General features: G+C 43.5%; 1 protein-coding gene across 5 annotated transcripts in view; it reads right to left on the bottom strand.

Annotated features, from left to right (window-relative positions):
• The window catches only part of TENM1 (teneurin transmembrane protein 1), a 318,544-nt gene that overhangs the window by 42,423 nt on the left and 261,519 nt on the right, over positions 1 to 14,602 (bottom strand). For all 5 annotated transcript variants that reach the window (XM_075573424.1, XM_075573422.1, XM_075573423.1 and 2 more), the window contains one exon: positions 4,253 to 4,407. In XM_075573424.1, coding sequence (XP_075429539.1) covers positions 4,253 to 4,407 — 155 coding nt within the window. The remainder of the gene's footprint in view (positions 1 to 4,252; positions 4,408 to 14,602) is intronic.

Raw genomic sequence — 14,602 nt, forward strand, 5'->3', positions numbered from 1 at the left:
ACTCCAGTTCCCATTTGGTTTGATTGTGCCTTGTTTCTATTAAAATCTCTTGTGATAAGAGCCCTTCTTTGGAAGACAGAGAATTAAGATCTATTTTCTGCATTTTAATTTAAACTAGCACTTGTCTATTCTAACCGCTTCTTAATGTTTGTTTTCCTTGTAAGATATGCTGTACCCATTGCAACAGTGTCTCCTTGTTTCAGGGGGATTAGCCTTATTCCATTTTATTTGACCAAATAGTAAAATCTCATTCTGTTACGGACACTTTGCTAAATGGATTATTTACCAGCGTTGATATTGTGGCATTTTGTGAAGCAGTATTTTTTTGCAGAATAACACTTTGAAATCTGTTGTAGTGGGCAGAGGGTTGAGGTACAGTATAGTGGTTAAAGTGCTTGTTTAATGCTTGAGAAATGGATTCCATTCCCAGCCTTTTGCACTCTCTCATCAGCCAATCCTTTAATGCACCTGCATCTAACCTTATCCACCTGTATTTAGTGCTGGTTTGTTGAAAAAATGCGGGAAGCTGAGGAACCGTAAAATATACAAAAGAACAAAAAATATATATATATATATATAATATAACACCAGATAGGTGTACACTCACACTTTGGTATCATTTTTCCACATATTTATGCACTTTTTTGTATATATAGATATATATATCTATATATATATATCCCTTTGATAAAGTTGCATTATTGTGACGAAACGCGCCAGGAACGTAATTTACGACATTACGTCATCACGTTGCCTACATGCTTTACGGCCGGAGCGTATAGGAGCTGTATTGAGGATAGGAGCTGTATCCGATGTCACACTGCGTGGAGGACTTCATTTGATCGCACTGAGGACGGACACTGTCGGGTGCATTGCTCAAGGGTTCCAGTTGGACTGATAACACGTCGTGGGACGGTTCCTGCATCGGTGGTGATAATTTTGTCACAAATTGCTTGTTAATCACTTATACTTTGTAAGTGTTTTTAATCCCCCCACCAACCCCCTCCCATCATTAAATGTACAGGATCACACTATGGGGCGTGCGCTCTCTGTCTTCTTTTTGTATATATATATATATATATATATATATATATATATATATATATATATATATATATATATATATATATACAGTGTTCGACAAACCTATACATTTGCTCGCCCCGGGCGAGTGGATTTAACCCCCGGGCGAGTAAATATTATCCCAAGCAGCACACGTTTGGTACTAGGTGGCGAGTAGATTTTTTTGTGTGGCGAGTAGATTTTTTGGTGATTTGTCAACCACTGTATATATATATATATATAAACTATATTGCATTATTATAATAGTATTGTCACCATTTTATTATCATAGCACTTTCACAAGAGCGCTGGGTGATCTTATCTTCACTTTCACCTGTATTTAAGTATTCCCCCTGCATTTATGTTATAATCCCATTTTTTCTCTCTCCCCTTAATGCTGGTTGTTGTGTATGCCAGGCATGTTGTGCTAATATTTTAGGCTGCATTAATATATGTTACAATTCTAAAAGGCAGTGGACATTGAGAACACTTTATAAAAAATTTTTCCAGTAATAATAAGTATCATTATACGTGTGCGATTGACCTCTGCTAAAAGAGAATAAAAAAAAAACCTGTTCTGTATGGATATGGTAAATAAAGCACTAACATTAAAAATATTACTGTCAGGAAATTATTCTAAAGTTACCATAGCAACTGCACTCTGCATATATACATATAGAATGTAGATATTTTTGTGGGCTCCGTTGTATTATACTGTGTTGTTTGTGGACAGTATGGAAGGTTTAATGTCACCCCACACCACTACAGTATAGACCAGGCCTGCACAACTCCAGTCCTCGAGGGCCGCAAACAGGCCAGGTTTTCAGGATATCCCTACTTCAGCACAGCTAGCTCAATTAGTGGCTCAGTCATGCTGAGCCACTAATGGAGCCAGCTGTGCTGAAGTAGGGATATCCTGAAAACCTGGCCTGTTCGCGGCCCTCGAGGACTGGAGTTGTGCAGGCCTGGACTATACCCACACTCGAATTCAAGTAAGGAAGGGGGTCTAAAACAAGAACCGTTAGTTTCACTTGTGAGGTTTTTTTGTTTTTACCTTTTATACAAATTGCTACATATGTAACAGGACTGGTCCTTTACTGGCAGCTTTGTGTGCCTTCTCTTGGCCTCAGCTGCTCACATTTCCTTCTGCATAAAACACTCTCAGGCAGCTCAGATCCTCTTCCGCCAGATTGTACGTTCCCTGAACAAGATCTGGAGGTTGTCCATGTTGGATTCCCTCAGATCCTTCAGTTCTTTGCAGCTGGTATCAGAGGGAAGGTTTTGATGCTTTGCCTGCTCTCGTACATCAGCGCAAAACACAAGGACCATTTTCTCGGATGAAAGGTGAATCGACAGCACAATGTCTTTAGAAAGGCCAAAGGACATATATAGGTGAGAAGCCAGATATTGTTCTCTTTGCTGAGATACAAACAGGATTTTGGAATCGTTTGTTCATCTTTTACCCTTACTACACCTCAGTCTGACTGCAAGGATGTCACCGGACATCCATTAATAACCCAACTTCGACCCATGATTTCATCTTTCACATAAACAGTTAAATACAAGTCAGTGATGCACAGACTTCTAGTTCAAGATCGAAGTCAGAGAAAGGGCACTCAGAACAATTCTCATTTTTATTGCCGCTGTGAATTAGCCCTATCCGAATGGTACCAACCTTTCTGCATTGTTTTCCATCCCACTTGTTTTAAAACAACAATTGTGAATGCAGAATTGCTAGACTGCTTCAACTTCCCAACTCAGAGCAAAGCAATTTATCAGCGGGGGGTGGTACCTTATTATTAAAAACCATAAGGTCCTTTAGAGTATGTAGCTAATTTGCTTGCAAATGGTATTGCTGTCGCAAATAGACCATATTGCACAAGATGATAAAGGCTGCTTTCCTATTTGCTGCTCTCATATCCTAAGTTTTATGTTGCATGCCCAACTATTTAACCAGATCGTGAAACTCGAGGGGACACGGAAGTAGTTTGCAATATAAAATATTCACCAAGTTTACAGTATCGGCTGTAATATAAAATTGAAAACATGGCGAACCAATTCTGCATTATTCAAAAGCGGTGCTCCTCTAAAAGACACCCTACATATGGAGAGTGCCATGAGTAGGAATGGAGCTTGATACAGTCGGGGAGAGAGAGAAAAATGCCTTTTCTATCACATTATCTTTATTTAGAGCTTTTTACTGTTGTTTAGAGATCCACCCATATTTCTTTGCTTACGATTCTGGCATCTTTAACCCTACAAAGACAGCACTCTGCAATGTCTTGTTAGTAACCCTACGAATGCAAAATAAAGGCATGTTTTTTATTTGTAAAATGGACTAATATGGGTCATTAAAACTAGGTGTGAGACATAATTTTCAGGCTTGGTTTTAACGGTTATGTACAGTACAGTAATTTCTAGATTTTATAAAAACAAATTTATAGCCAAGTTAAAGCTAACCTAGCTAACGTGACAAAGGAAAAAGACATGAACAGTAGAAAGCCAGAGTTGTAAATGTTTTGTTTGTGAACCATTACAAGCCCACTCAAGTAAGCGGCATCAAGAAGCAAGTATAGTATAACAGAAAATGTGGGACTTGTGTGGCTTTGGTGTTTATTGTTTAACCGTTTAACCCAAGAGTAGCCCACTCCAGTCCTCAAGGGCCACCAACAGGTCAGGTTTTCAGGATTTCCTTGCTTCAGCCCAGGTGGCTCAATCAGTGGCTCAGTCAAAGCAGAGATATCCATAAACCCTGATCTGTTGGTGGCCTTCGAGGACTGGCGTTGGCCGCCCCTGGGTTAACCCATTGAGTGATGAAGATCGGGTGACAACCCGCTTCCAGATCTCTGCCACATCATCGCTTGGTGCAGCGATCCCGTAGAACGGGAACAGAAGTGGAGGATCCTCCACTTCCATTCTGACCGTCTTCACCGCTCTACTGGAGCCGTGAGCACGATCTTCCCTAGAGAATGAGCCAATTGGGCCCTTCGAGGGCACAACGGTCAGGCTCCGTTATGGGGCCCTCAGGGTTAAAACTGATTTTAAACAAATGCAACGGTCCCATATAGGACATAGTTTTGCAATTGTCCGTCTATTCATTGTACTTATTTGATATCCAACACATTGCATGATAAATGATCATCTGTTATCATGCTGTCCCCACCCTATAATCTGAAAACAATGAGTTTACCTGAGTGATGTCCATTCCAGAGTCACAGCTTAGCGGCTGAGTTGATGTGAGACCGTTCAAGCCAATCACTGTTGAAATGACACCTTTATTATCAATCTTCCGAATCATGGTGCCATCAACGAAGTAAATGAAACCATGTCCATCGACAGTAATGCCTGGGGAAGAAGGGCAGAATTAGCTCTGGTGACAAGAGTCCACTTGGAATATTCAGTAGTGTCAAATGGTTACGTTGAGAGGCATCATAGCTTCTCCTTGCTTGTGTATTTGACAGCCATACGCAATCTAAAATGTTTTTCTTCTAGCCCAGGCGTTCTCAACTCCACTTCTCAAGCTCCCCCCCCCCCCCCAACAGATCAGTTTTTCAGGATATCCCAGCTTCAGCACAGGTGGCTCAATCACAGGCTCAGTCACAGACTGATTGAGCCACCTGTGTTGAAGCAGGGACTGAGTGAGCCACCAGTGCTGAAGCACGGACTAATTGAGCCACGTGTGCTGAAGCAGGGATATCCTGACAAACTGGACCTGCTGGCGAGGCTTGAAAACTGGAGTTGAACACCACTGCTGTAAATGGAAGGCTCGGAAGCCAGTCACTAATGGGTTAAATCATCTTCAATAAGAACCCCCCCCCACCCCCCCAAAAAAAATGAAAAGGAAAAATATAAATAAAAAAAAAACCCACTTCATTTGATTTTACCTTGTTAAGTCGGCTTAAAATGAAGAGCGGAAAGATTAATTAAAATGAAAACAAGCTGCTCATTACTGTCTATCCTGAATAGCAGATGCATTGTTATTACAGAAAGATAAAGACACTTGGATGTGAACACAAAACCTGGCTGCAGACAACAGAACACATTTGTTCAACATCCCTTTCAGTTAAAGCCGCACCCGGACTCATTGATTTTTTTTTAACAGCATTGGGACCAGGCAGGGTACTCTGGAGCTGAACCATTGTTATTTTCAGCTCGGGTGACCCCCCCTAGTGTAGGGGTAGCCAACTGCAGTCCTCAAGTGCTACCAACAGGTCAGTGGTTCAGGATACCCCTGCTTCAGCACAGGTGGCTCAATCTGTGTTGAAGCAGGGATATCCTGACAACCTGACCTGTTGGTAGTAGCTCTTGAGGACTGGAGTTGGACACCCCTGCCCTAGTTCCTGAGATAGTTGCTGGGGTAGTTACCAGTATCTGTGCTACCTCCATGGAAATTAAATTTGATGCCAAATCTTGCCAACGGGAAGCCACACACCCTCTGTTGTGGCTTCCTATTGGATGGCCATTTAAATGCCTTGGGAGAATGCTGGTAACTACAACAGTAAGTAACCCAACAACCCGAACGACCCTTGGTTCACACTGGTATCACCAACAGCATGTGAAGAAGGATCCATTTGGTTCACCTATTTTCCCTGTCTTCCTTCTTACTGTAAAACCCTGTGGTTTTCACCTACAACATGCTTACACCAGGAGTCCTATCTTAGGCCAGTCTTAATTGTGTAACTCTGTTAGCCCACTGCATGCTGCTCCGTGAGCCTACTGCAATTCCTATGTTTCTAGTGCTCTCAAACTTATATAATTCTGTAACAACATGTTAATTATATAAAGACGAAGCATGCAGCTCACTGCTGTTTGATACAAATCCATTGATCATCTGGCACATTCTCAGTTTGGATGGGGAAGTCCCGTGCCTATGCTGTCATTGTTTATCTGGCTTCAAGTTTAGATACTGTATTTATGAGTTTCTGCAGTAAAGTTTATAAGGATTATTGACATGAGATGTCAAGAGAAAACCAACACACGAATGGTCAGAAGTGATAGCTTTGTTGGATATGCGATGCAGGATTTAAGGACGCTAAGGCTGCATTTCAAATGATTATTCTCACATTCATTCCGGTTCCATCTCCCTCCCTGATGAAATATAACGTGCGCCAGAAAGCGTCTTGGAAAACTGTTTGCTGTTCCACGGTGAATGCATAGTGCCAAAGGTTTATAACTAGTCCCACGCTATTTTAACGGTCATTAAGCCTTGTTTTTACCCCTAACTTTCACAGCAGATTCCACCACGGTATGCACGGAAAGACAGATTTACCTGTTAGCCAGGTACATGCTGTTCCATGGCGTGGTGAATTCTTACAAAACACTACAGAGAAGGCAGAGGACTTGGTGAACTCAGAACGGTCACCTGGAGTGTGAAAGTTGTCAAGGTTTTGAAACACATACCTTAGACTACAAATTCTGCAATAGATCATCATTTGGTGCAAAATATGACTTTTTTAATGGCATTGCTGCCTGTTTTGGAACTTCAGTGGCAATATGCTTACTTTGTATTCTTTTTTTTTTTTTTGCTGTCACATAAGCACTGAATTACACTCACTGTCCACTGCACACATCCATCAAACTACAGTAAATTGCTGCCTTCTGTATTGGTCACACTCTGTAACATCCAAAAATAGGAATGACACAGACATGTACAGCACACTGCCAAGAAACCCACACAGGCATTATAGCCTGTCAATAAAAAATAGGAACCTTTCTAAAAATTACCAACTTAATGTAACAACTGCAGAAACACTGCAGAAATAGCCTCATGACAAACTTTTTTTTTTCTTCTTTCCCTAAGATTATGACACTTCCTTGTAGATAAATTCCTTAGTGGCTCCACGTTAAAAATGGATTTGAAGCAATAGGTGACAGTGTGTGCTCATTTGCCTGCCATTTCCCAGAATCCCTTGCTGCAGTGGAAGCACTGTATGCCAGGTGATAATGGTGAAAGGCAGGGTTGCAGACCTGTCTTAGGCTAAGGCCCCAGTGCCTCCGCTGCACGCGCGCCCGCGAGGATGGCGGCGCGTGCAGCCGATTACCCGGTCTGCAGTGAACTGCAGGAAGAGAGACTGGGGGGGGGCGTAGCGGGGGAGTGACGGGGCGCGGCCATGACATCACCCGGCAGGTTCGCCCTTATTGGCAGAATTGCCGGGGGGCGTGGCCTAGCGCTCCGTCGCGAGTCCTGCTCTCAATTCTTTTGAGAGCAGGAGCAACTCTCGCCGCAGCTCTGCGGCCCCACCTCGCAGCGGGCCCGGCGCCATTGAGGGGAGGGCTCTCGTCCCTGCAGCGTCCGCCACAGCGGGCGCTGCAGTATCCAGCGGGGACCAGGCCTTAGGCTACGGCCCCGCTGTCTGCGCTGCACGCGCGTCTGCCAGGCTGGCGGCGTGTGCTGCCGAGTTCCCCGGTCTGCAGAGAGCTGCAGGGGAAAGACAGGGGGGGGGGGGTGACGGGGCGCAGCCATGACATGGCTGGTTCACCCTTATTGGCTGACCAGTAGTGACCAATAGGAGAATCATTCCCCAAACTTCAGGAGTTCTAATGGTGAAGAAACCATTTCACACGTTGGAATTTTGGAGAGACAGTGAGGTTTAGTGAAGTGCTATGTAGAATAAGACTCGGCCAATGAGATGTACAGTATACTGCTATACGCTGTTCTGCTTTCCAGATCAGCACGTTCATTTGCACGGGGTGTCAAAGTGTTACTGTATCTTTAAAGTAGCACTGAAACGGAATTCACTTGGCAAACAATGAATTTAACATTATATTTAATATTTAGGGAATACGTTATTTGTTTTTTGGGAAGAGTTTAAAGTCTGGTTAAAACCAGTAATCATAATTAACCTAATTTACTTATAGGTTTCACCTCCACGGCGCTGATAAGACGCAGAGATTAAAAAAATATGCACGGCTAAACGCTAAATGCAATTGTGTAACATTTATTTATTTCTAACATTCACACCGCTAAACACTGATTTCTGAAAAGAAAATACTGCAAGTAAACATTATCACAAATAATAAACATCAAAAGCAGAAGCTCTAATTATGTTCACTTTTTGAAAACCTGCACACATACCTTTCTATTATAAACTGCTTTGTAAATCTGCTGAATGGCCTGATTACTTTTGAAAGTTTGCCAAATCACCTTGGAATCAAGTAATCTTATCCTGCCAAAAGCCCCGGCTCGCACAAATTACGGCCCCAGATATATCTGTGCCGTGTCTGACAGAGAGCCACGGAAGAGAACTTTTGCTCTAATTATATCTCTGAGGCTTTGCTGAATGACAGCAAGCGCAGAATTCATTTGCATAGGTAAGTGTCAGTGACCAATCCCTCAGCTGTACGTCAGGAGGAGGTTGAGAAGGCTTTTAATTAGTAATAAACCAGGGAATAATTTGAACTCGCATCCCCTCCACAATCACTGTCTCACTCTCCCATCCCAAAAGACCAGCTTTCCCCATTGATAAGATAGTCTCCATTGTATCTATTTTATGCGTTCAGAAACATAGTATCATAGCAGTATGTCGTAGGACCAACCTCTAACTCAGGGGTGCATTAAATGGGGGGTGCAACATTGTTCAGGGGGGGCGCGGCGGTTGCAGAGGCCCCGTGCTCTTCCCCCAAGGCATTTAAATGAATGCTGGAGGACGCGTCAGGCCTCTGTAACTTCACTTACCTTGTCTTCGGCGACGTGTCGCCATGGCAACACGACATCACATGACCCCTGCGGCATCATTTGACGCCGGAGACAAGGTAAGGGAGGGGGGTTGGCGCGAGCAGGGAGGGAAGCAGGCGGGGGGCGGCAGGGTAAGATTGCGCACCCCTGCTCTAACTAATCGAATCCTGCAAATGCCAAATTCCATAATATTGGTCAGATTTAGCAAATGGAGCCCTTTAAAACACTGGGGCTTATTCTCATAGCTCCGAAGTTGTCATTGCCAAACCGTTTTGGTCACATGTATGAAATGTGATAAAAAAAAACCCTATTCTCTATTGCAAACCACTTCTAAACCGTTTCTATCAAAAGTGACAAACCCCAAGGTTCAACAGCCAAACCGCCTGGATTGTACGTGCTTTAGGTTGCGTCCCCGCTAGCGCTGAGCGGTTACTTACATATATAGATATATGTAAGTCCCCGCTCACGCTGTGCGCGCGGCGCTCGTGCGCGGGCACACACACTCACCCGGGTAAACAAAAAAATTATACTTTCCAGCGCGCTCAACTACCCGCAATGCCCCCCCTCCCCCCACGCGTGTAAATGCAGGACACCCGGCGCTCATGCTTGGAGCGCTCTCCAAGCATGAGCGCGCTCAGCGCCAGCGGGAACTCCACCCGCGTTTGATTTATGATTTTTCTTCTCTTAGCCAAACCCATATTTCCTGCTCTGGATGTAACTCACAATACTACTGTAATCTCGCCCCCCTTTGAGGCGGTGTTACAAAATTTGAGTTTTTAGAAGCGGTTTCCATAACGGAGCGACGAGAATTGCAATTTGGGGTAAAAAGATGTGATTTGGAGGCTTTTTTGACAAACCGATCGGATTGTCAGAGCCAGAGCGAAACTGCTTCTAAAAAAGCCTTTTAGACGCGAATTGGACATGTGAGACAGGTTTACAGAATAGCAAAGCATGCCCATCCCATTGGAAAGGGCACTTTAGAAGGGGTTTGTCACACTTTGGAGCTACGAGAATAAGCCCTACAGTATGTATGAGTCAATTAATTTTTTTGCACAAATGAAATCAGATTTTACAAACACATTTGTTCCTTGGAAACATGTAGAAAGTTTCATAGAAATATGCATTCCCTGAATGTTAAATCTATCTTTTTTTACAACCACTTACTATAATTTATAATAAGTCAGTATTTGCCAAACAAAAGCAGTTCCTATTTTGTATATTTTGGGAGATAAAGGGCCGCTGAATGAAGGTAGCTAGGTGTTCATGGTAAAGCCAAATATACAGTCAGTTCTTTAATTCTGAGAAGACTACAATTCTACTCCGCATTGTCATACACTGCAGCAGCATCTTCTAATGCAGGGATGCTTAACTCCAGTCCTGATGCCCACCCCCTCAACAGGTCAGGTTTTCAGGATATCCCTGCTTCAGCACAGTTGGCTCAATCAGAGGCTCAGTTTTCGACTGAGCCTCTGATTGAGCCACCTGTGCTGAAGCAAGGATATCCTGAAAACATGACCTGGGTGACCTTTGAGGACTGGAGTTGGCCACTCCTGGCATATATCTATAACTAGAGCATATGTTGAAATGTCTCTCCTAAAAAAAGTAACCCTGGTCATCCTTTGGTGTAAATGCTCCTGTATTCACTTATACAGGCTTCGGTCATGCAAACTAACCTTATTACTTCACTTTGAGGAGTTGAGTTGGATTTAAGACCAAGGATGTGGCCTACTACTTAGATTTTGCAAAGGCTTTGATGCAGTGACACACAGGAAGTTAGTGTATAAAATAAAGACAAATGGTTTGGGTGAATTTGCACCTGGGATGGATAAGGCTTAAAAGAGAGGCAGCAAAGAGTTGTCATAAACTGAATCTTTTTCAGCTTGGGCTAACGTTGTAAGTACAGAACATCAATGCTCAGTACTGGGCCGCTGCTTATTAACATGTTTATTAAATCATTAATAGGCAAATCTCAAACTTTACAAATCAAAGATGGAACTCCTCATCGGTGCCGGCTTTCCCATTAGGCCCCAAAATGTCCGCCCCCACGTACAGATGAAGCGCTCTTGGGCCTATCAGACCTGTCAGGAAGGTGCTTGCCTGTGGTGGCCGCCTCAATGCTGCCACCCTTCTTCTCCTTCCGAATCGCAGCGTCAAATGACGCAGCGGACGTCACCAAGGTGACGTCACACGGTGGCTTGCTGCTATGGCAACATAACGTCACGACGTTAAATTACATCACGTTTCCATGGGAACGAGACACCGTGTGATGTCACATCGGTGACGTCCGCAGCGTAATTTGACGCTGTGATTTCGGAAGGAGAAGGCGGGCGGCAGCAAGGAGGCGGCCGCCATTGGTAAGTGCCTAGGGGCGGCTGATCTTCAAATCTGCCGCTGCTCCTCATACGTCCTCCCAAGCATGGCCCTCCTGCAATCTTCCCCATTACTATTGCCAGCACTATCATACACCCCCGTACCACAACCACGCTGTCAGGGGTCACATTTGACTCCTCCCTCACATTCTCCTCTCATATTCACAATGTAGCTAAAACCTGTCGATTTTCTGCCCCATCTCACATGCCAGTCCTAACTTCTCGCTATACGCCTGCTCGCCCCTTGCGTTCTGCTCATGAATGTCCTGTCTTCTGTTTTCCCCTTTTAGTATTTAAAGCCGCCTCCAACCTAAAACCATTCTCACTTACTGCCCCACACTTCTGGAATACCCTTCCTCTCGCTATCTAATAAGCGCCCTCTCTCTCCACCCTTAAGGCTCATGTTAAAACGTACCACTATAATTAAGCATTTGGGTAGCTCTCTTGTCTAGTATTATACATCTCGTATGCAGTTACCATGACCCCTTGCAGACGCACTTATCATAACGCCCTCCTACTGTCACTATAACTTCTCCCTTCCATTTAGATTGTAGGCGTTTGGGGGAAGGGATTCTTTTTCCTAAGGGTTACTGTTATGTCTGAAGCATTTTTCCCCAATATATCTCACTATTTTGTCACGTGTATTACTGCTGTAAAGTGCTATGTACATGGATGCTGCTATACAAAAACAAACAGGTGAATTCTCTAGGTGAAAGTTTGTGGGCTAATTGATATTTCAGATTTGTGAAACGTACTTCAGAAACGCACAGAACATCACGGAGCGTTATCAGGTCTGTGTTTAATCCAAAAAACAATTACACAACATTTACATTTTTCTTTTTACCCTACACTGTTGGTAAAAGAGTAAAAGATAATGCCGGGATCGCCTTGAAAAAGAACCTCTTAAGGAGACAACGTATGTTAAATAACACGTATTTGCCACGGCTGAAATTAACGGACTCGTTATTTTGGGGGAAAAAAGGGAAAACAGTTTCATGTCAAAAAAAGCAGAGCGTTGGTATTCTTGAAACTTACTGTAAATTTTTTTTTGAAATCAGACCAAAGCTTTATCTCAGACCGTCAGTGAAAAGTAGGGGTTATCACTGAATTCTCTCGCAACCTATAATGCAGTATGCCGTCTTCAGCAACAGTGCTAAAATCCAGTCCTCAAGACCCCCCCAACAGGTCAGGTTTTAAGGGTATCCCAGCTTCAGCACAGGTGGCTCAATCAGTCCCTGCTTCAGCACAGGTGGCTCAATCAGTCCCTGCTGCAGCGTTGGTGACTCAATCAGCCCCTGCTTCAGCACAGGTGGCTCAATCGGCGGCTCAGTCTTTGACAGACACTGATTGAGCCACCTGTGCTGAAGCTGGGATATCCTGACCCTTTTTGAGGACAGGGGTTGAGCACCCCTGGTCTAGAGCGGCACTTCAGGTACTTAACCATATTCTACAGGCTGCACAGTGCTGAAATACTTGTCATGCAGGACAGGTGGCCCATTTAAGCATCTGCAGGGTACATCTGTGTGAATTGAGGTTTGTATGTGCAAGTCCCGACAAGGATTTCTACCCCGCCTTTCCGAGCCAGGCGGTAGTACAGCAACAACAATAGAAATCTAAATTGAAAATCTCTCTATAGTGGTCTGCTCTCAGTCTCCGGAGAGATGCATTCACAAAGATTACAAATAAAATAAAGAATCTTGGCAACTCCCAATTACTCAGAATGCCATTTATTACAGCTTATCTAAGAGATCCAATAATTCGATCCGCCGCGGTGGAGGGGGGCGGAGGTGAATTGAAAGTCGGCTCTTTAACTTCTTCAGTGTCCTGTAGCATTGCGGAGCAAGTAAAGGCAGGGTTCTCCCCTCCAGTCCTCAAGATCCCCCCCCCAGCCAACAGGTCAGGTTTTCAGGATATTCCTGCATCAGCACAGGTGGCTCAATCAGCCTCTGCTTCAGCACAGGTGGCTCAATCAGTGGCTCAGTCTTCGACTGAGCCACTGATTGAGCCACCTGTGCTGAAGCAGGGATATCTTGAAAACCTGACCTGTTGGGGGGGTCTTGAGGACTGGAGTTGAGAACCCTGAGGTAAGGTATGTTCAGTCATTGTGAAGGAATTTGCATATATCTATATGATTTTTGGATGAAGCACTTTTCTTTAAATATGAGGTAAATGTGCGTGAGGATAAAGAGACCTTTTTACCACAAATTTCCGCTTTCTTTTTTTTTTTTGGTGTCTGGATTAATTCCCAATGGGGTCACACCTGCCTTCAACCACCTGTTCAACATTTAAATGATAACAGTACAGAAGAGGTTATGATGAAGCAGCTGTATAGCCATGCGCCAGGAGACTCCTGGTCACAACTAAAGTATTGCAAAACAATATATTTTATTTTAATTGCAAAAATTAATTTAAAACTGTAAAAATCCGCTGCTGCTTGAAGCCACACCATGCAGATTGCTGATCCTAATTACAAATCCCAACAGAAGTGTAACAGGAAATAAAGGGTTAAGAAGAATCCCCAAGAACCCAAGTAATAACTAAGCACCCCACAGTGCAAAAATGGAGTAGCCCGTGGTGCAGTATTGAAAACATTCAATTATAGGCGCTTGCCTGTCACACCCAGCATGCTAAATAAGTTCAAAGTCAAAGTGAATCAAGTTAATCAATGTATGTTCTCCAAAAGTCTACAAAGTAGTCAAAACTGGCAATTTAGGCAACAGTTTGCAAAACTTGTTATGTTTAGGAAGTTGCAGAGTACGTGGGGCTGTCTTTCTACAGAAAGACTACTTCCTTCCCGAGTCCTGTACTGAAATGGGCACCCATCACCATGAGTGCTTTAATGAAAAGCTAATGTATAAAAAATGTGACTCGTGTTGGTTCCCTGCTGTCTGGGAAGGGTTAAAGACTATCACTGTCTGCAAAAGAACCCAACTCTCTCATGGCTGATATGGCTACTACAACACTACCATGCTAATTGACGTAGAGTTTCTGATTGAGTGATGGACTGCAAAGCAAGACCCCCCCCCCCCCCAAGGTCATTCCCTAACGAGAAACCAACTGGTTGTCTTAGTGCTAATTAGAGCGAGGATAATTAAGTATTCATTTGAGAAGTCTTGCAAACCTGGCCTGGGGACTGAACCTGAAGACCCCGACCTCAAAGTCTGATTTGCAAAAGACTATTAACACTCGCTGAGGTCCTATTTGGTTAATTACCATTTCAACCTTAGGAAAAAGGGCAACTATATATACACCCCCAAAAACAAAATGAATTAAATTAAAATGTCCCGGTATTCTGGGTTTTTTTTGCCTTCACAATCGAAGATGCGCACATTTTTCGTGATTCAAGCGAAATTCACATTTCTTATTCATATTTTTTTCACAAACAAAATAATGTAAATGGCAGACATATTTGCCAAGCATTACAAAGTCAACATGCATTGCAAATATGTGTACAAATGCCTCTTATTGCAGACGCTATAAATATGTATAGAGTTGG

The sequence above is a fragment of the Ascaphus truei genome, chromosome 16 (assembly GCF_040206685.1).
Source record: "Ascaphus truei isolate aAscTru1 chromosome 16, aAscTru1.hap1, whole genome shotgun sequence".
NCBI classification, from domain to species: domain Eukaryota; kingdom Metazoa; phylum Chordata; class Amphibia; order Anura; family Ascaphidae; genus Ascaphus; species Ascaphus truei.